The sequence below is a fragment of the Balaenoptera acutorostrata genome, chromosome 3 (genome assembly GCF_949987535.1).
Source record: "Balaenoptera acutorostrata chromosome 3, mBalAcu1.1, whole genome shotgun sequence".
Classification (NCBI taxonomy): domain Eukaryota; kingdom Metazoa; phylum Chordata; class Mammalia; order Artiodactyla; family Balaenopteridae; genus Balaenoptera; species Balaenoptera acutorostrata.
In genome coordinates this window covers 52,053,769-52,077,037 of record NC_080066.1, presented here as the reverse complement: position 1 = coordinate 52,077,037, position 23,269 = coordinate 52,053,769, and the positions used below count along the sequence as shown (strand labels likewise).

Here is a 23,269-nt window from a genome sequence, read left to right as displayed (position 1 = left end):
TTTAATCATTAGCTGACCACTAAGGTAACTGAGCACAAGAACAACACAAAGATGTCTCGTCTCATCACTTCTATTCAACATTCTATGTTCTAGCCAGGGCAACTAAGCAAGAAAAAGAAATAAAAGGCATACAGATCAGAAAAGAAGAAATACAGCTCTTTATTGGTAGATGACTTGATCTTATATATAGAAAATCCCAAGGAATTCAACAACAAAAAAGAGCTAATAAATGAGTTTGGCAAGGTTGGAGGATATAATATCAATATACAAAAATCAATTGTATTTTTATATACTAGGCACTGAACAATTCTAAAGTGAAATTAAGAATATAGTTCTATGTACAATAGCATCAGAAAGAATAAATCTAACAGAAGAAATTCAGTATTTTTAAACTGAAAAGTGTTCAATGTTCAAATTTTAAAACTGTTGAAGGAAACTGAATACCTAAATAAACAGAAAGATATCCCACATTCAAGGATTAGAAGACATAATACTGTTAAGATGGCAATAATCCACAAACTGATCTAAAGATTCAGTGTAGTCGTTATCAACAATCACATTTGGCTTTTTTTTTTTTTTGCATGAATTGACAAGTAGATCTTAAAATTCACATGGAAATGCAAGGGATTTAAAATAGCTAAAACAATTTTGAAAAATAAGGATAATGTTGGAGGATCCATACTTCTCAATTTCAAAACTTACTACAAAGCTAGAGTAATCAAGTCTGCATGGTACTGGCAAAAAGATAAGACATACAGATCAATGGAACAGAAGTGAAAATCCAGAAACATGCCCATGTGTCTATGGTCAACTGATTTTTAACAAACATGCCAAGACAATTCAATGGGGAAAGAGTAGGCTTCTCAATAAATGGTGGTGAGATAACTGGATAGCCCATGCAAAAACAGAACAGACTTCTACATCACATCATATGCAAAAATTAACTCACAATGGATCAAAGACCTAAATGTAAGAGCTAAAATTATACAACTCAAATAAGAAAAGAGGGGTAAATCTTCATGACATTGTATTAGAAAGTTTCTCAGACATGATAACAAAACACAAGCAACCAAATAAAAATTTATCAAGAAAGTGAAAGATAAACCACAGAATAGGAGAAAATATTTGCAAATCATATATATCAGGGGTCCCCAATCCCCGGGCCGCAGACCGGTACTAGTCCGTGCCCTATTAGGAACCAGGCCGCACAGCAGGAGGTAAGCGGCAGGCGAGCAAGAGAAGCTTCATCTGCCGCTCCCCACTGCTCCCCATCGCTTGCATTACCACCTGAACCACCTGCCCCCACCCTGTCCGTGGAAAAATTGTCTTCCCCAAAACCAGTCCTTGGTGCCAAAAAGGTTGGGGACTGCTGATATATATGATAAGGGTCTAGTATTCCAAATACATAAAACACTCTTAGATAATAATTTTTAAACAGACAACAGATTTGAATAGATTTCCCCAAAGAAAATATACAAATGGCCAATAAGCACAGGAAAAGACATCATTAGTCATTAGAAAAATACAAATGAAAACTACAAGATACCAGTTCACACCTATTAGGGAGTTACAAGGAAATGGGGGAGGGGAATGACTATTGATGGGTTTCTTTTGGGGTGATGAAAATGTTCTGGATTAGACAGTGATAATGGCTGCTCAACCTTGTTTATATACCAAAACCACTGAACCATACACTTTAAAAGTGTATGATTAAAATTTTATGGTATGTAAGTTATATCTCAATTTAAAAAATGAAACATGCAATTTCCATGTGACTCAGCAATTACATTCTTAAGCATTTATCTCAGAGAAATGAAAACTTATTCACACACAAAAAACCATGTATGTGAATGTTCATAGCAGCTAAAAATTCATAATAGCTAAAAACTGGAAACAACCAATATGTCCTTCAATAAGTGAGTGGATGAACAAACTCCATTACATCCATACTGTGAAATATAACCCAACAACATACAGGAACTATTGGTACATGCAACAACTTAAATAGATCTCAAGGAAATTATGCTGAATGAAAAAAAAAGTCAGTCCTGAAAGGTTATATACTATATGATTTATATAACATAACAAATTAAAATGACAAAATCATAGAGATGGAGAACAGAGTAGTAGTTGCCAGGGTTTGGGGGACAGGGGGAATGTGATTATAAAAGGGTAGAAAATGATAAAAACTGAATAATATCAGTGGATTGTAGCAATGTCAATTTCCTGGTGGTGATCTTATACTGTAGTTATACAAGACATGAACACTGGCAGAACCTAAAAGAGTACACAAGGATGTTTACGTATTATTTCTAATGATTACGTGTGACTACCATTATCTCAAAGTAAAAAGTTTAATTTTTTAAAAAGGAGAAATAAAGACTTTTTTCAGGCAAACCAAATCTGAGAGAATATAGGAATTAATATAAAAGACATTTTTTTCTCATTTTTAAATTTCTTTAATTAACAATTTAAATTCAAAATTATAATAGTGTATTTTGCCAGTTATCAATTTTGTCTCTCAGCTCCAAATCTACCTGCTATGCCATATTGGAGCTGGACCCTGTCAAAATTTCTCCTTTGCCAACTGATCTAATGTTAGGCCTAATGTTATCAAAAGAGGGTACTGGAGTGACTCTGCAAGATGAGAGTAGCAGGAAGGCATTTCCCTTCTGGGTCCAGTCCCCTTTCAATTTTGTATTCAGCACAGAGCCAAGGCCCAGTAGCCCTCTTCGACAACCTTAAACCACATTCTCAAAGTGACCATGAAGTCACTTTTGTGGCATCTCAGGCTATTATCCTCAGGCCACACTCTCCTCATCCAACAATGCACTTCTATAAAGAACTTCAGTTGGCCTCAAGCAACTGTCTTCCCACCCTGTGGCCACCTCTGCGTTAGCTCTGCCACACTCTCAGGCAATTGCCTCCTCCCCATCAGTCAGACTGCTTCTAATAGATCAGCTCTACATTACCAATACCGTCCTGCAACAGTGAGCTGATATTACAGATCTGCTCTGGCCTAACCAGATGGCAAGGTTCTTCACCACCAGAGCACTGTATGTTTTGTGGCAGCCACATCTTCTTTGAAGAAGTCTAATCTCAGCCTAGGTTTGGGGCTCTCCTAAGTCTTTAGTTCCTTCATTGTCTACTTTCTCTTGGTCCAGATCTACTTTTTTGTACTTACTAATTAATTATGAATACCATGGAGTCCTCTTTTACCTCTTTTAGTAGTTAATAACATTTTACTAGTTAACAATTCTTTATATTAATTTTCCCTGCTTAAATTAGGGGTATGGTTTCTATCTCCTAACTGGACCCTGACTGATATATACATGGTTTATACATACATAGATCTATCTCTCTCACAACACTCACACACATGTAAAACACAGGACAGTAGCACAAAGGATAGGAGCGATGAACTAAAAGTATCGATCTGAGGTTCTTATATTAAATGTGAATTAGTATATTATGTGAAGGTAGATTACAATAAGTTAAAGAAACATAATATAAACCTTTCAACATTGAAATGGAGTTAATAAATCAATAATGGTAGTAAAATTTAATCCTAAATAACACAAAAATAATTTAAAAGAAGAAAAGTAAAGAGGGAAAAAATAACAAAGAACAACTGGGACAAATAGAAGACAAATTGTTAAGTTGGTGAACTTAAATTCAATCATATCAGTAATCATATTAAACATAAACAGTCTAAACACTCCAGTTAAATGAGCCAGATTGTTAGACTGATCAAAATCAAAGAACCAACTAATGTTGACTTCAAGAAACCCACTTGAGTTATAAAGGCAGAAACAGATTAAAATAAAAGAATGCAAGTTCTAATTCCAGTACAGCAGAATAAACTCCTATTGGACCCATCCTCTGGCAACTAAAACACTGAACAACACACACAGACAAAATGGACCTAAGGCACTGCAAGAGTAAACAAAAAAACCAATTCTGAAGGAGAGTCAAAACTTATAAGAAAGAGTGGCACTGGGTGAGTCTGGGTTTCATTTAAAAAAAAAAAAAGCATTTAGTCTAAGGAAGGATACAGTTACCACAAAAAAATGGCTAAAATTCCAACAGAAAACTGCAGTCTTGCTAGCCTAAAGGAGGACAGAGTTCAGGGCAACCATGGCCCCTGACAAATAAAGGGAGAATACCAGAAAAAAAAAAAAAAAGCCAGGGAGGGGAAACCCCAAATCCTATGTATAAACTTTGCCTAAATCAGTGGCTGACTGCAAAACCATTTACGTGTGGAAGAAACTACAACTAAAGATAAAAGAAGCAGACTGAGATTTCAGCTGCCTTCCAAGAGGCTGTTTACTGCTTGAGTCAAACCAGGTAAATTAATCACTGAAATATTGGGCTGGCCGGAAAGTTCGTTCGGGTTTTTCCATAAGATGTTATGGAAAAACCCGAACGAACTTTCCGGCCAGCCCAATAAAATCATCAACACTCTTTGATGATATATAACAGATTCCAGTCTCCAAAACATACGTCCTCATTTGTCAGAATATAATCTAAAATTACTCAATATATGAAAACCCAGAAAAATGTCAACAACAACAATGGATAGCAACCTCAAGAAAAGACAGCAACCTCAGGAGACAGTCAAATACTTTTAAAGGGCTCAAAGAAATAAAAACCATCAAGTTAGAATTCAACAGCCATTGTATAGATAATTCAGTGTGGAGTCTTATGGTGCAATCTTCTTCACCTTCATCTTTGTTTCACCTTTTTGCCTGAAGCCCCCAAGAACTTTTCCTTTAGCTTTAAGGTCTGAAAAAACCTTTGAAAAAATTTCACACCCATTACTAACAAAAAAGTATTGAGAAAATAGGAATTAATAGTGTGGTAAGTAGCCCCTAGAATGGTCCCCAATGATCTCTGCTACCTGGCATTCAGGACCTTGTGTAATAGCCTCCCCTTGAGTGTTCATTAGATCTAGTGGCTTCCTTCTAAAGGACAGATATAATAACAGTGACAGGATGCCACTTCCACGATTAGGTCAGAAAGAGACTATGGCTCCTGTCTTGTATACCCTCTCTTGCTCTTCTGCTTGCTCACTCTGATGGAAATCAGCTGCCATGTTGTGAGCGACATAACAGAGGCTAAGCAGCAAGGAACTAAAGGAGTTCTCTGGCCAACAGCCAGCTAGGAAGTGAGGCCCTCAGTCCAACGAACTGCAAGAAATTGGTTGAATCCTGCCAACAACCACATGAGTGAACACAGAAGAGGATCATTCTTCAGTTGAGCTTTCAGGTAAGTCAGCAGCCCTGGGCAACAATCTTGATTAGAGACTTGAAAGAGACACTGAAGCAAAGGCACCCAGCTAAGCCAAGCCCAGATTCTGGACCTTCAGAAAATATCAGAGAATAAGTGTTTATTCTTTTAAGCACCCCTACATTTTAAGCAACTACATTTTGGGTAATCTGTTAAGCAGCAATAGATTACTAACACAGATGGATATTTACTGAACACAAAAGAATTGTGTTAACTGTAAAGCCAGCATCTTTCTTAGTGGGGAAAACCTGGAGGTATTCCCACTAAGGTCAGAAAGATGACAAGGATGCCCGCTACCTCAAGTACAATTTCACACTGCTCTGGAGAGGGACTAGCCAATGCAATCAGAATAGAGAAAATAATTAAAGATTTGGAAAAGAAGAAATAACACTGTCTGTATTTTCAGACATGAGAGTATACCTGGAAAACTCTGGAGAATCAATGATAAAACTAACTCAAACAATAAAAGATTTCAGGAAGGAGCAAGATATAAAATTAACATGCAAAAACCCATAGTGCTCCTATATACAAAAAATAGCCTGTTAGAAGATATAACAGATAAGAAAAATCATTTACACAGCAAAAAAATTAAATATTTAGGAACAAACTATTAGAAATGTTCAAAATCTATATGAAGAAAAATATAAAGCACCTATTAAGGACAGAAAAGTAGACCTAAAAAAATGTTAAGTCATCCTTGTTCTTGGAAATACACACTGAAGTATTTAAGGGTAAAGAACCACGATGTATGTAACTTTTCAAAAGCTTCAGAAAAAAAATAAATACACATATAATATGTATAAAGAGAATGAAAGCAAAAACTTGATAAAGCAAATGGGGTAGGACATTACCAAAGATGTTTAAACTGAACCTAATCCAGAGGAAACAATCAGACAAATCCAGACATCTACTTCAAAAAGATATTTTGGGGGGAAAATTGGGATAATTTAAATACGAACTATATATTGGATGATATTATTGAATTAATATTACTTTTCTTAGGCCTAAAAACAATACAATTATGTGCAAAAATGTCTTTATTCTTAGGAGATACATACTAATGTATTTAGGGGTAAAGTATCATAATGTGTGTGAGAGAGGGAGAAAAGGAAGGCGGAGGGAGAGAGCAAGAGTAAAGAGAGGGTAGGAAAGGCAAAGGGAGAAAGGAAATGTGGCAAAATGTTAACTGGTTAAATTTAGGTGAAGACTGAACAACAGTCTTAGGTGATCCTTGAACAACACGGGTCTGAACTACACAAGTCCATTTATACTCTGATTTTTTTTTTCAACAAGTACCTACTACAGTACTACACCATCTGAGGTTGGGTGAGTCCACAGATGTGGAACTGTGGATATGGAGGGCCGACTATAAAGTTATACTTGGATTTTCAACTATGAGGGAGTGGCACCTCTAACCCCCATGATGTTCAAGGATCAACTGTATGGATGCTCATTGTGCTATGCTTTCAACTTTTTTGCTGGTTTGAAATTTTTTAAAATAAAAGGATGGATAAAAAAGAAAACGACAGAGACTCGCGGCTTATAGATGAAGGTGTAAAGTTAGCTTTCCCTACTTTACCTCCTGAAAATCATGCCAAATAATAAAAGGAACAAGAAAAGGTGATGCAAATTCCTCCTTCAACGGAATTAAACAGGTAGAAAGAAAGGGACATACAAGATATTGAAATTTCTTATCTTCCTTAGTGAATAGATACTTGAAGTTGATGTACTAAAAAACACAGGTGTAAACATTTAGTATTATGGAGGTAAATCATCAACAGAACTAAAACAAATGTAGGATGTAAGGAAGGGGGCTTCTACTCTATATTTTAAATCTTTTATACCATCAGACTGTTTATATCAGTATCACATGTAGTAGTAGTAACAATAATAATAATAAATATTCCCAATAACATGGTCTACCCAGAAGGATTCTGTGACAAAGATGCTGCACCCAGAAAAAATGTATCTTTCAACACCTTCACTACCCTGAACTGAGATATTTAAAACACAAATTTAAATGGTAAAATACTTTAAAATACTATTAGGTTTAGCAGAACCACAGGTCTACCTACATGAGCACCATGATCATGATACCAAAAAATAATAAATTAACACATTAAAATTGTATTTCCTATTATTTTAAATAACTTAAAATTATGTTCATTCTTGTCTTTTAAAAAAATTTGAATAAGCAGACTCACAGTTCCACAAGGTTTGGAAGCTTCTGAGCAAGGTTTTCTGGCTGAAAATTAAAAACTCAGAATTAAATTTTATTTTTGAAAAATGTATAAACATTTCTAAATAGCTTAAACACAAAGTACTACCTTTTGAAGGGCTGTAAATTTTCAGAAAATGTGAAAATAATAAATCAGCAGGTCTGGGTTTATGCTTACATAGACCATACTACAATTTAAATTTATACATTTGAACAGAAACCAGATCTCATACTCCACAATCACGGAAGAAATGAAAATGTTTTTAACAGACACAGACAGAGGGAATAACACTATGTGACGTCGGAGCCAGAGATTGGAGTGATGCAGCTGCAAAGTCAAGGAACACTGCTGGCAACCTCCAGAAGCTCGGAGAAAGGAACAGATTCTTCCTCAGAGCCACAAGAAGAAACCAACCCAGCCAACACCTTGATTTTGAACTTCTGCCCTCCAGAACTGTGAGACAATCAATTTCTGTTATTTTAAGTCATCTAGCCTGTGTAATTTGTTATAGCAGCCCTAAGAAAATAACACCTACCCCCCGCCAAACCAAAATCCCAAACTGCTCCTCAGGAGGAAGAAACTGAAATCCCAGGGGGCCGACATCAAGACCTAACTAAACTCAGGATAAAAAGAGTAAGCTAGAGCTCAGGTGGTCTAAGGGAGTGTCACATCTGGCCCAAGTTCTAAGTTCGGAGTAGGAGTGTGATGTGGCAGGGATAGGAAACTGGCCATTGGGAGGAGAGGAAGGGAGATGGGTCTAGGTCTCTTACACAGAGTCATAGCCCTGGAAGGACTGGCTATTCCATGAGAAGAATCCTAGAAAAATTCCACTCGTAGACTGAAAGCAGACTTCTCTCTGCTGGAGGCCCTGGGTAGAAGGAAAAGCCTCCTGTAAGTAACTGAAAGTCAGCCTGCATCTCTCACACATGCACATGCACACAGATACACATAAACACAAAGACAGGAGTTGTTAAAACTAAAGGAGCACACTGAGTCAGGAGTAATTTTTTTTTATTCTACATTAAAACATACTGTAGAGTTAAGCTAAATATCAGTAACAAAGAATCAGGAATGGCTTTTTAAAAGAAATTATGTCTAACCTGAGGCTTGAAGGACAAATATAAATTATCAGAGGTTGCCATGGAGCGGGGAGGAGGAAAGTTCTGGTTAGCTTTGTAGGCACATGAAGCAACATATGAAAAGACAAAAAGAGAGAGAGGTATGTTTGGGAAATCAAAAATATAATTTTTTCTGCTGTAGCTCCCCAACAGTACTCATGACAAAATCTTATATTTTCAAACAGCTGTTATAAAAACAATTGTGTCAACAGAAAAACAAAAGTTTGGGGGATTATAAAGTTTTAGATTTGTAACAAATAATTTTTCTGACAGAAACTTATAAACAGCGATTATCATTAGGAAAAGGACGTGTTGCTATTCGCCATCTACTTTTTTATCATCTGAATCTTTAACAATGAGCATGTATGTCTTTTAAATTAAAAAAATTAAAATTAAATTTTAAAATGTAGTATTTAAATTGCTACATAATTGAGTAACCAATCATATGATACACAATTTAGGTTCTAAACACTCAATAAGAGAAATGCCATTAGTTTGGTATTTCTGGGCCATAGGGTATGAAGGTATACGATTTTGCAGAGAGTATCAAGGAACAGATCACTAAGGGCTTATATTTTATATTGAGGAAAAACTATTTTTAAAAATCTTGAACACAATGGAAATCCACTAGTTTATTTTAATCAAGGAAATAAAACTATTAATTTAATATAGGTATACTGATGTATTTAAATACTTAGCAACAGCATCCCAAGCTACTTACATATATAATATCCTTGCCCTTTTACAATAACCAAATAGCACTGAATATGAATACTGTTATGAAGTTAGTGAAACATTTATTGAGTTCCCACTTTTGATAAAACCACATTTTGTTTTCAAATGCTGAATGCTGTGATTCCCTTTACCCCATGTTTTGACATCAATATCTGCAATGAGGTCCTTCATGAATGGTCTTTCCTTGAAAGTTGCTCTTGGATCTGTCCAAGTCCCCAAAATGTTTCTTCTAGTACTGGTATCTCGTACCAGTACCAGTACTATCTCGTAGTAAGAGGAATATACACTTCCACTTACGGCCATACTTACAAAGCATCCCAGGCAAACTAAAGCACTCTGTGGGTGGTGGAGGGGAGCTAAGAGGCTTAATAGTTGTTCCTCTAAAAAGGAAAGGCTTGTCCAGAAAAGAAGTGGTATTAGACCCTTATCTAGTTTGATCTGCTACAATATCAGTATCATATCTGGCTAACTAAAGGACCCATGGTCATTCTTTCCAGATGCCTACTTGTCTCCCATTTTTCCATGACAGTATCGCCATTTTTCCATGACAAACTAGTTACTTCTTTGAGCTATTTAGCTACACACACAATTAAGCACTGAATAATGTTCCTGCTGCCATTAGTGCATCACTATGTCTTTATTAGCAAGTACCCTGTGTTTTAATTTAAAAATAAGCACACCAACCTTGAGAAAATTGCAGTTCATTAGAATACTGGGTTTTAAAAAACCCCAAAAGCCTGGTAAATAATCAGCCTGCTGCAAAGGCTGTGGCTGACACCTACTGGTGTTCTCTAATACATTATCTGCTTTCTAGTGGCACATTTTAGAAATGTAACTGAATAATATAAGAGAAATATTATACATTTTAAGTTTTCTATTTCCATAGTTTATGAAAAGTGGGTAAGAGACTGGACAACTATATAGTTAACATCAACATTTTTGTTACTCTGCGGGTAACTAAGCTCTAATGCTGGATTACGGATGCCACACAAACTAGTTTATCTTGATCTATAGGATTTAGTCTATTAGGTTTTAAAATGTCTTTAAATTTTAAAATCCTGATAGACAAAAGTAATAACCTTAAAGTGCCTTGCAAAACTGTTATTACTAATATTTCCTTCTTTTTCACAATTTTGACATACAAAAGTTTTACTAAACAACTTGTACCCAAATTCCTTGAGTATGAGTACTTCCTACTAAACTACTTAAAAATTGTTTTATAAATTAAGCCAAAATTCTCTTCATTAAATCTCATACTATCACTTAACTGAACAATTTTTTCTTTACAAATAATGTGAACTTCAGCAAGCACAGTTAGTATAAAATTTACCTCAAATTTTGAATCAATGATGCTTTACCATGTCCTTTTACGGAAAACTTTCAACCCCCTTAAATGGGAATGTTTTAAAATTGTGTACCTTGGAACAAATATTTCAAATATGTTGCAAACACATGTTCAATCCTGTTCTCTTGTAGTGACTGTGCACTACTTACTTTCTTTTCTTCTCCTTCTGGGCAGCTGGTAGGATTACACTTCTCTCTTCAAGCTCGACGTGGCTAAGTGACTTGCTTCGGTCAATGGAATTATGTCAAAGTAGAGGCCTTAGAGAGCTTGAGCACGAAAGGTCCACAGTGACCTTTATCAGCTTTCATCCCTGAGTAAAGATACCATGAACCAAAGTCCCCAAGAGATCTGAGAGAGTAGTGCAGCATGAACGAGAAATCATTGTGCTGTTACAAACCACTAGGATTCAGGGTTCTGCAAAACCTGCTCCATCCAGCCTCTAACAACACATTTCAAAGAAGTCATGAATTAAGTGCATAGTTTTTACAGCAGTTATAAAAAGTAGAATAAAGTCAGACTTCTACCTCACACCATATACAAAAGTTAACTAAAAATTAACTAAAAACAGATCAATGACTTACAGCTAAGAGCTAAAACCATAAAACTCATAGAAGAAAACATGGGTAAATCTTCACGATCAAGGATTTGGCAATGGATTCATAGATATGAAACCAAAAGCAGGAGCAACAATAGAAAAAATGGATAAACTGGACTTCATCAAAATTTAAAATTTTTGTGCATAAAGGGACATTTCAAGAAAGTGAAAAGGCAACATATAGGAGAAAATATCTGCAAATCATATATCCAATAGGGGTCTAGCATTCAGAATATATAAAGAACACTTACAACTCAACCACAAAAAACAAACAACCCAATTGAAAACAGGCAAAGGATTTGAAAAGACATTCTTTAAAGAAGATATGCAAATGGTCAAAAAGCACATGAAAAGACACCCAAATTCATTAGCATTAGGGAAATGCAAATCAAAACCACAACGAGGTACCACTTCAAAACCACTAGGATAGCCATAATTTGTTAAAAATGTAAAATAACAACTACTGACAAGGATGTGGAGAAATTGGAACCCTTGTACATTGCTGGCAGTAATGTAAAATGGTTCAGCCACCGTAGAGAACAGTTAGGCTGTTCCTCAAAAAGTTAAACATAGAATTGCCATAAGACTCCATAATTCCACTCATATATATATACCCAAAATAATTAAAAACAGGTACTTAAACATGTACATGTACACCCATGCTCATAGCAGCACTGTTCATAATAACCATAAGGTGGGAACAGCCCAAATGTCCATCAATGGATTAACAGATAAACAAATTATAGTATACACATACAGTGGCATCTAAGTCATAAGAAGGAATGAAGGAATGATACATGCTACCACTTGGATGAACCTTGAGAACATTCTGCTAAGTGAAAAGAAGCCCTACACAAAAGGTGACATATTGAATGATCCCATTTATATGAAATATCCAAAATAGATAAATCCAGAGAGATAGAACACAGATTGCTGGTTGCAGGGCTGGGGTGTGGAGGGGTGTGGGGAGAAACTGCTTAATGGATAAGGGGTTTTCCTTTGGAGTCATGGATATGTTTGGAGCTAGAAAGAGGTGGTGGTTGTGCAACACTGTGAATATACTAAATGTTACTTAATTTTTCACTTTAAAATGGTTAATTTTACATCGTGTCAATTTCACCTCAATAAATTATTTTTAATTTTAATAAAGTTAATAAAGTTTTGGTACTGAAGGCAAAAAGTACTTCATTCAAAAACCACCACAACATACTCAACAAGCTTTCTAGTTGGATTAATAATTTGGTGACACTGCTTCTGGGCAAGCATACAGCAAGGGTTAAATACCATGTGGCTATATGAGAACAACTAAGGTAAACCTCTTTTACTACCAGGAATATTATTTCATTCCTCCTCAAGTATTTCTCCCTCTTTTATATATGTTTTAAAGCAGGATCTCTCAGCAGGAAAGTCAGAAGCTCTGGCAGGCTAATGGGAACAGAGAGAAATGAGCAGCACCACCTTTCCTTGTCCACAATAGCAGAAAGGCCCTCCACAGTCCTACTCACCACTTGCTCCCCAATGTCCCTTACCATTTACCCTCTTGTCTCTTGGCTCACTTCCCATTAACTACTCATTTTCTCTTTTAAAATTTCTCTCCAAATAAACATTAAGCAGACCAAAAAAGCATGAGCCTGTCTTAAACACTTGTCATATTTCCTTGGTGTTTCCAGGAGACAGAAAAATACAGCAGATTCTCAATATCTGCATCTACCATCATCAAAATCTCTGACGGTTAAATTCCTTTCTTCTGAAATGAGTGACACAAAGGAATGTTATTAACTATGGTTTTCATTTGAATTATCCTAGAAAGCCTGACACACATTTTGGGAGGAGAGGGATGAGGGGAGGTGCTAGGGAGAGGGAGAAGGGGCAATAAGAAATGTGCTTAAGAGCATTAACAGCTCACTAACCCCTCCTAACAAGGGCTGTGCAATCACTGTTAGTTAGGTCAAGGACCACTAGAAGTTACCACTGACATCCTGTTTCCCAGCAAAAATGTAATGACTACACTGGGCAAATAATGAGTAATCTATTCATAAGCAATACAAAAAGATAATCCCAAACATATGTCAGTGTTTTATGGGAAAATGCAAATTTTGATTATTTGGATATGAAAGCATAGCATCTTTAGGGTTTTTTGTTTATTTTCATGGTTCTAAAAGAAAAACAATGAAAAACCATGGCAAATACCCAAATTTCTTGGAATGCATCCATCAAAATAATCACAGATATTTTATGTCCCAAGTTCATTAAAACAAAAATTTCATTGGAAATTCATTGAATACAAGCATTACAAATATTAAAATAAAGCCATTTCAAAAGGGAAGGAAAGGGGGGAAAATTGAGAAAAGGAAACTTTCAAAATATGGACAAGTTCTTTTGTTTCTAAAGTTGTCTTTGAGCAGTCTAAAAAGAATTCTGGGAAAATTTTTCTTTACAATTCTGTAGCATTAACACACAGTGGCAGTTTGACTTTCATGATAAAAATGAGTTGCTACTATCAATTTTAAGGTATTCTTTTTTTTTTCAGTCACGCACACCACTGGTCCGACAGAATTTCTACAATGATGGAAATATTCTCTAGCTACATGACCAATGTAGTGGCCACTAGCCACATGTGGCCATTAAGCACTTAAAATGTAGTTACTGTGACTATGGAATTGAATTTTCAGTATTATTTCGTTTATCAATAATTTAAACATTAGTTCCACACATAACTAGTAGCTATCATGTTAGTGCAAAATTTATATCATTACACTCACTACCAATTTTTCACTTAAAATCAGCTCTTTTAGATATAAAACATAAAAGAACTACTTAACTAACTGCATGAATGATAAAATTTTTAGATTATTTTTCTTCGAAATGATGAAATATTTGTTTGACATTTATAGAGGCTAAAATTATCACCTTAAAAAATATAAATAAATGTTAAGTATCTGCAAAACTGCAAGTGTTTCATTGCCAAAAATGTAAAACAAACTTCAAGACTGATATTTTTTACTTAGCAAAAACTCTTACAGAAAATACGCTCAAAATTAAAAAGACTGTACATCTGATACATTTACAAAACTGAAATATGTAGTCGGTCCTGTGTACGGGTTCCACATCCTCTGATTCAACTAACCACAGATCAAAAATATTCAGGGGAAAAAAATTCCAGAAAGTTCCAAAAAGCAAAACTTGAATTTGCTACACCAGCAACTATTACATAACATTTACATTGTATTCACAACTACTGATATAGCATTTACATTGTATTAGGTATTATAAGCAATCTTATAAGGTGATTTTAAAGTATATAGGAGGATATGCATAGGTTATATGCAAATACCAAGCCATTTTATGTAAGGGACTTGAGCATCCTCTGATTTTGGTATCGGAGGGGGTATTGGAACCAATCCCCCGCAGATACCAAGGGACAACTGTATCTGAATATTTTTCAAAAGAAAACAAACATTAAAAATTACTTAAATTCTTTGTAAAGTATTGGGACTTTCCTGGTGGTCCAGTGGTTAAGAATCCGCCTCCCAATGCAGAGGATGTGGGTTCGATCCCTGGTCGGGGAACTAAGATCCCACATGCCACAGGGCAACTAAGCCCGCACGCCACAACTACTGAGCCCACGCGCTCTAGAGCCCGCACGCCACAACTAGAGAGCCAGCGTGCTCCAACTACTGAGCCTGTGCACTCTGGAGCCCACATGCCACAACTAGAGAGAAGCCCACACACCGCAACTAGAGAAGCCTGCACACCGCAATGAAAAGATCCCGCATGCCACAATGAAGATCCCGGGTGCCACAACTGAGACCCAACACAGCCAAATAAATAAATAAATATTAAAAAAAAATTTTTGTGAAGTATTAATATTAAAAATATTTGTTTAAAAAGGAAAGCTATATAGATATCATAAACAAGGGTTGAAGATTAGATCATCATATGCCCCCACCTACTTTCTATTTTTTTATTTTTAAAAAAACCTATTTAATATGCATACAGTAAGTATGATTTTATAAATGGAATTTTCAAAGCAACAAAAATAGACACAAAAAAAGAATACTAAACACTTCTTCCATAAGGCCAGATCAACCATTTAAAAATATACCTACCCTTTATAATTCTATATGCTCATAACATAATTGTTTGTTTTAGGAGGGAACAGTGTTCCAAGCTCAATGTATGATATTTTAAGCACCTTACATACATTTTATCTATTTCTTTCTATCTATTTATCTATCTATCGGGAGAGGGAGAGACAGAGACTGATTCGATGGGGCTAACATTTAAAAATTGGTATCTCACTCAGTGCACAGGTACCTCATTTTTAGTATACTGAATGCTTGAAAATGAATTTAAACTTGTGGAAACATATACAAAGTAATGGCTTCTGAGTCTTCTGCTTGTACACAGAATCCCTCAAGTGGACAAGGATATGGTCTAGTGTTAGAGAAAGATCTGTATCCCTGCCCCTTCCTTCTAAAACCTCCCTCCTAATTCCCCAGGCAAAAACTACAAGTCACGAAGAGTGGGTTAAATCATGTTCCCCATATTTCTTTAAGAAAGTATAGAATGATGCATGTTGTAAAAGTATTTCTATCAAAAGTTAGACTCACAGTAAAACTCAGAGGTAAACTTCAAAGAGGTAACTAGGAAAACTCACCTAACATGGAACACCTCATTGCTCCACAGTGGATAAATGTGGTTAAATTTTAACTACATGGTGCTAGGCTAGAAACAGGTCATCAATAAATACCTGCAGAATTAAAAAAGCAAGACTAACTGGACTACAAATTAGAAGACCTGCTTTTTGCTCTAACTGGCCATAAAAATGACTTTAGACACATCTATTAACCTCTTCTAAGCTTACTTACCTCAAAAAAGAAAAACTGCCTAAATCGTCTATAAAGTTCCATATAGCTTTGAAATTCTATGATTCAACAGAATAAATTATAGGTCAGACATTCATTTTCCAAGCTATTTCAAATAGTTTAAGTATTTGACAAGGAGCTACTGTCAATCAACCAGTAACAATGAGGAAAAGTTACTTAAATCTGAAAATTCAGTAGGAAAAACAGCTTTGATTTATAACAACACTCACACTTTTCAGGCACAGGTATATTACTGAGACGGGGTACATTTGTAATGAATGTTTTGCAGGACTATAAGCGTTAAAACATAAACAGAGCATCAGAATGCTTTACCATTTGACATAAGTCGTTTCCACACATTCAATTTAAGAAATAACTAAGATGTTTTTATACAGAGCTAACTCAAGAACAGAGTATTCACAGTGATTATGGAGGCCCCACACCCTAGCAGCAGTGGAAGCTGCAGGGGTCCGACAGATTAGGGAAAAACAAGAAGCCCTTGTGCTGGAATTCAAAATGAACCAATCAAACAGAAACAAAACCATCCCCTCTCCCTACTTCTTCTGGCACACTTGATTGCATGGTGCTTTTTTTTTTTTTACCATCTCTTTAACTTATTGTTTTTCCCTTCAGGGTGTTCTGATGTTCATTTGATCCAGATCCTACTCTTACCAAATTCAAAGTGGGTAGAGCGTGTAGCTGTGTGACTTCTCAGTCATCAACCCCTTTCACCCTCAACCCAGCCACCAGTTGCAAGGAGCATAAACGCAGGCATCACCATCATTGTAAATCAAAACGTTTAGACTCACTGATTAATAAAATTTGAGAGCTGGATAAGATCTTAGTGGCACTAAATTCCAATAATCTTATTTTGATTTTTAATTATAAAAATCATATACTGAAAAGAATATAAACCAAACTTAGTAGTAGGACCTTTCCCTTTTACTATAAACACTTAAGTGTAAGGCTCTGTTTATTCCAGCTCCCACCCCCGTTCTTGTGCCCTCCCCTCTTCCACAGCTATAATCACTATTGTTTGATGTATTCTTTTTTTATGCCTTAGTTTATTTGTCTATAAAGTAGGAATAATAGTGCCTACCTCATAGGACTGTCTTGCAGATTAATTAGATTAATACATATAAATCACTTAAAACAGTGCTTGGCACTTAGTAAAGACTCAAACGATGGTAGCTGCTACCAGATTTTAACCCACCCCATATTGATGAACACTTAGGTTTTCACAATTTTTCATCATATACAATGTTGTGATGAGTATCCTTGTCCACTTGACTATTTTTTCTGTTGGGTAAATTCCTGCAAGTGAAAATGCTGGTTCAAACATATGCACATGTAAAATTCTGCTAGATATGGTCTAACCGCCCACCAAAAGTAATGAGTCAATTTCCATTCCTTCCAATAGTGTATGAGAGCATCTTCTCCCCATTGTCTTCAACATAGGGCACTGATAATCTTCAACACCAGGTATTAAATCTTTTCTAATTACTAGGTAAGGATGATCAATGTTTTATCACTTCTATTGAAAGTTAAGAACCAAGATGGCGGAGTAGAAGGACGTGCACTCACTCCCTCTTGCGAGAGCTCCAGAATCACAACTGGCTGCTGGACAATCATTGACAGGAAGACCCTGGACTTCACCAAGGAGGATACCCCATGTCCAAGGACAGAGGAGAAGCCACAGTGAGACGGTAGGAGGGGCGCAATCAGAGTAAAATCAAATCCCATAACTGCTGGGTGGGTGACTCACAGACTGGCGAACACTTATACCACAGAAGTCCACCCACTGGAGTGAAGGTTCTGAGCCCCACGTCAGGCTTCCCAACCTGGGGGTCCGGCAACGGGAGAAGGAATTCCTAGAGAATCAGACTTTGAAGTCTAGTGGGAATTGATTGCAGGACTGTGACAGGACTGGGGGAAACAGAGACCCCCACTCTTGGAGGGCACACACAAAGTAATGTGTGCATCGGGACCCAGGGGAAGGAGCAGTGACCCTGGGGGAGACTGAACCAGACGTACCTGCTGGTGTTGGGGGGTCTCCTGCCGAGGCAAGTGGTGGCTCTGTTTCACCGTGGGGATAAGGACACTGGCAGCAGAGGTCCTGGGAAGTTCTCCTTGGCGTGAGCCCTCCCAGAGTCTGCCATTAACCCCACCAAAGAGCACGGGTAGGCTCCAGTGTTGGGTTGCCTCAGGCAAAACAACCAACAGGGAGGGAACCCAGCCCCACCCATCAACAGTCAAGTGGATTAAGGTTTTACTGAGCTCTGACCGCCACAGCAACAGGGAGGGAACCCAGCCCCACCCATCAACAGTCAAGAGGATTAAGGTTTTACTGAGCTCTGACCGCCACAGCAACAGTCAGCTCTACCCACCACCAGAGCCTCCCATCAAGCCTCTTAGATAGCCTCAACCACCAGAGGGCAGACAACAGAAGCAAGAAAAACTACAATCCTGCAGCCTGTGGTCCAAAAACCACAGTTACAGAAAGACAGAGAAGATGAAAAGGCAGAGGGCTATGTACCAGATGAAGGAACAAGAAAAAACCCCAGAAAAACAACTAAATGAAGTGGAGATAGGCAACCTTCCAGAAAAAGAATTCAGAATAATGATAGTGAAGATGATCCAGGACCTCGGAATAAGAATGGAGGCAAAGATTGAGAAGATGCAAGAAATGATTAACAAAGACCTAGAAGAATTAAAGAACAAACAAACAGAGATGACCAATACAATAACTGAAATGAAAACTACACTAGAAGGAATCAACAGCAGAATAACTGAGGCAGAAGAACGGATAAGTGACCTGGAAGACAGAATGGTGGAATTCACTGCTGCAGAACAGACTAAAGAAAAAAGAATGAAAAGAAATGAAGACAGCCTAAGAGACCTCTGGGACAACATTAAACGCAACAACATTCGCATTATAGGGGTCCCAGAAGGAGAAGAGAGAGAGAAAGGACCAGAGAAAATATTTGAAGAGATTATAGTCGAAAACTTCCCTAACATGGGAAAGGAAATAGCCACCCAAGTCCAGGAAGCACAGAGAGTCCCATACAGAATAAACCCAAGGAGAAACACGCCGAGACACATAGTAATCAAAGTGGCAAAAATTAAAGACAAAGAAAAATTACTGAAAGCAGCAAGGGAAAAACGACAAATAACATACAAGGGAACTCCCATAAGGTTAACAGCTGATTTCTCAGCAGAAACTCTGCAAGCCAGAAGGGAGTGGCATGATATACTTAAAGTGATGAAAGGGAAGAACCTACAACCAAGATTACTCTACCCGGCAAGGATCTCATTCAGATTCGATGGAGAAATCAAAAGCTTTACAGACAAGCAAAAGCTAAGAGAATTCAGCACCACCAAACCAGCTCTACAACAAATGCTAAAGGAACTTCTCTAAGTGGGAAACACAAGAGAAGAAAAGGACCTACAAAAACAAACCCAAAACAATTAAGAAAATGGTCATAGGAACATACATATCGATAATTACCTTAAATGTGAATGGATTAAATGCCCCAACCAAAAGACATAGACTGGCTGAATGGATACAAAAACAAGACCCATATATATGCTGTCTACAAGAGACCCACTTCAGACCTAGGGACACATACAGACTGAAAGTGAGGGGATGGAAAAAGATATTCCATGCAAATGGAAATCAAAAGAAAGCTGGAGTAGCTATACTCATATCAGATAAAATAGACTTTAAAATAAAGAATGTTACAAGAGACAAGGAAGGACACTACATAATGATCCAGGGATCAATCCAAGAAGAAGATATAACAATTATAAATATATATGCACCCAACATAGGAGCACCTCAATACATAAGGCAACTGCTAACAGCTATAAAAGAGGAAATCGACAGTAACACAATAATAGTGGGGGACTTTAACACCTCACTTACACCAATGGACAGATCATCCAAAATGAAAATAAATAAGGAAACACAAGCTTTAAATGACACAATAGACCAGATAGATTTAATTGATATATATAGGACATTCCATCCAAAAACGGCAGATTACACATTCTTCTCAAGTGCGCACGGAACATTCTCCAGGATAGATCACATCTTGGGTCACAAATCAAGCCTCAGTAAATTTAAGAAAATTGAAATCATATCAAGCATCTTTTCTGACCACAACGCTATGAGATTAGAAATGAATTACAGGGAAAAAAACGTAAAAAAGACAAACACATGGAGGCTAAACAATACGTTACTAAATAACCAAGAGATCACTGAAGAAATCAAACAGGAAATAAAAAAATACCTAGAGACAAATGACAATGAAAACACGACGACCCAAAACCTATGGGATGCAGCAAAAGCGGTTCTAAGAGGGAAGTTTATAGCTATACAAGCCTACCTAAAGAAACAAGAAAAATCTCAAGTAAACAATCTAACCTTACACCTAAAGAAACTAGAGAAAGAAGAACAAACAAAACCCAAAGTTAGCAGAAGGAAAGAAATCATAAAGATCAGAGCAGAAATAAATGAAATAGAAACAAAGAAAACAATAGCAAAGATCAATAAAACTAAAAGTTGGTTCTTTGAGAAGATAAACAAAATTGATAAGCCATTAGCCAGACTCATCAAGAAAAAGAGGGAGAGGACTCAAATCAATAAAATCAGAAACGAAAAAGGAGAAGTTACAACAGACACCGCAGAAATACAAAACATCCTAAGAGACTACTACAAGCAACTTTATGCCAATAAAATGGACAACCTGGAAGAAATGGACAAATTCTTAGAAAGGTATAAACTTCCAAGACTGAATAAGGAAGAAACAGAAAATATCAACAGACCAATCACAAGTAATGAAATTGAAACTGTGATTAAAAATCTTCCAACAAACAAAAGTCCAGGACCAGATGGCTTCACAGGTGAATTCTATCAAACATTTAGAGAAGAGCTAACACCCATCCTTCTCAAACTCTTCCAAAAAATTGCAGAAGAAGGAACACTCCCAAACTCATTCTATGAGGCCACCATCACCCTGATACCAAAACCAGACAAAGACACTACAAAAAAAGAAAATTACAGACCAATATCACTGATGAATATAGATGCAAAAATCCTCAACAAAATACTAGCAAACAGAATCCAACAACACATTAAAAGGATCATACACCACGATCAAGTGGGATTTATCCCAGGGATGCAAGGATTCTTCAATATACGCAAATCAATCAATGTGATACACCATATTAACAAATTGAAGAATAAAAACCATATGATCATCTCAATAGATGCAGAAAAAGCTTTTGACAAAATTCAACACCCATTTCTGATAAAAACTCTCCAGAAAGTGGGCATAGAGGGAACCTACCTCAACATAATAAAGGCCATATATGACAAACCCACAGCAAACATCATTCTCAATGGTGAAAAACTGAAAGCATTTCCTCTAAGATCAGGAACGAGACAAGGATGTCCACTCTCACCACTATTATTCAACATAGTTCTGGAAGTCCTAGCCACGGCAATCAGAGAAGAAAAAGAAATAAAAGGAATACAAATTGGAAAAGAAGAAGTAAAACTGTCACTGTTTGCGGATGACATGATACTATACATAGAGAATCCTAAAACTGCCACCAGAAAACTGCTAGAGCTAATTAATGAATATGGTAAAGTTGCAGGTTACAAAATTAATGCACAGAAATCTCTTGCATTCCTATACACTAATGATGAAAAATCTGAAAGAGAAATTATGGAAACACTCCCATTTACCATTGCAACAAAAAAAATAAAATACCTAGGAATAAACCTACCTAGGGAGACAAAAGACCTGTATGCAGAAAACTATAAGACACTGATGAAAGAAATTAAAGATGATACAAATAGATGGAGAGATATACCATGTTCTTGGATTGGAAGAATCAACATTGTGAAAATGAGTATACTACCCAAAGCAATCTACAGATTCAATGCAATCCCTATCAAATTACCAATGGTATTTTTTACGGAGCTAGAACAAATCATCTTAAAATTTGTATGGAGACACAAAAGACCCCGAATAGCCAAAGCAGTCTTGAGGCAAAAAAATGGAGCTGGAGGAATCAGACTCCCTGACTTCAGACTATACTACAAAGCTACAGTAATCAAGACAATATGGTACTGGCACAAAAACAGAAACATAGATCAATGGAACAAGATAGAAAGCCCAGAGATTAACCCACGCACCTATGGTCAACTAATCTATGACAAAGGAGGCAAAGATATACAATGGAGAAAAGACAGTCTCTTCAATAAGTGGTGCTGGGAAAACTGGACAGCTACATGTAAAATAATGAAATTAGAATACTCCCTAACACCATACACAAAAATAAACTCAAAATGGATTAGAGACCTAAATATAAGACTGGACACTATAAAACTCTTAGAGGAAAACATAGGAAGAACACTCTTTGACATAAATCACAGCAAGATCTTTTTTGATCCACCTCCTAGAGTAATGGAAATAAAAACAAAAATAAACAAGTGGGACCTAATGAAACTACAAAGCTTTTGCACAGCAAAGGAAACCATAAACAAGACAAAAAGACAACCCTCAGAATGGGAGAAAATATTTGCAAATGAATCAACTGACAAAGGATTAATCTCCAAAATATATAAACAGCTCATTCAGCTCAATATCAAAGAAACAAACACCCCAATCCAAAAATGGGCAGAAGACCTAAATAGACATTTCTCCAAAGAAGACATACAGACGGCCACGAAGCACATGAAAAGATGCTCAACATCACTAATTATTAGAGAAATGCAAATCAAAACTACAATGAGGTATCACCTCACTCCTGTTAGAATGGGCATCATCAGAAAATCTACAAACAACAAATGCTGGAGAGGGTGTGGAGAAAAGGGAACCCTCTTGCACTGTTGGTGGGAATGTAAATTGATACAGCCACTATGGAGAACAATATGGAGGTTCCTTAAAAAACTAAAAATAGAATTACCATATGACCCAGCAATCCCACTACTGGGCATATACCCAGAGAAAACCATAATTCAAAAGGACACATGCACCCGAATGTTCATTGCAGCACTATTTACAATAGCCAGGTCATGGAAGCAACCT

At 36.6% G+C, this 23,269-nt stretch overlaps 1 protein-coding gene across 2 annotated transcripts in view; it reads right to left on the bottom strand.

The window, feature by feature from the left end:
* Positions 1–23,269, bottom strand: part of LRRC28 (leucine rich repeat containing 28) — a 186,026-nt gene that overhangs the window by 149,043 nt on the left and 13,714 nt on the right. For both annotated transcript variants that reach the window (XM_007191132.2, XM_007191134.2), the window contains one exon: positions 7,494–7,534. In XM_007191132.2, coding sequence (XP_007191194.1) covers positions 7,494–7,534 — 41 coding nt within the window. The remainder of the gene's footprint in view (positions 1–7,493; positions 7,535–23,269) is intronic.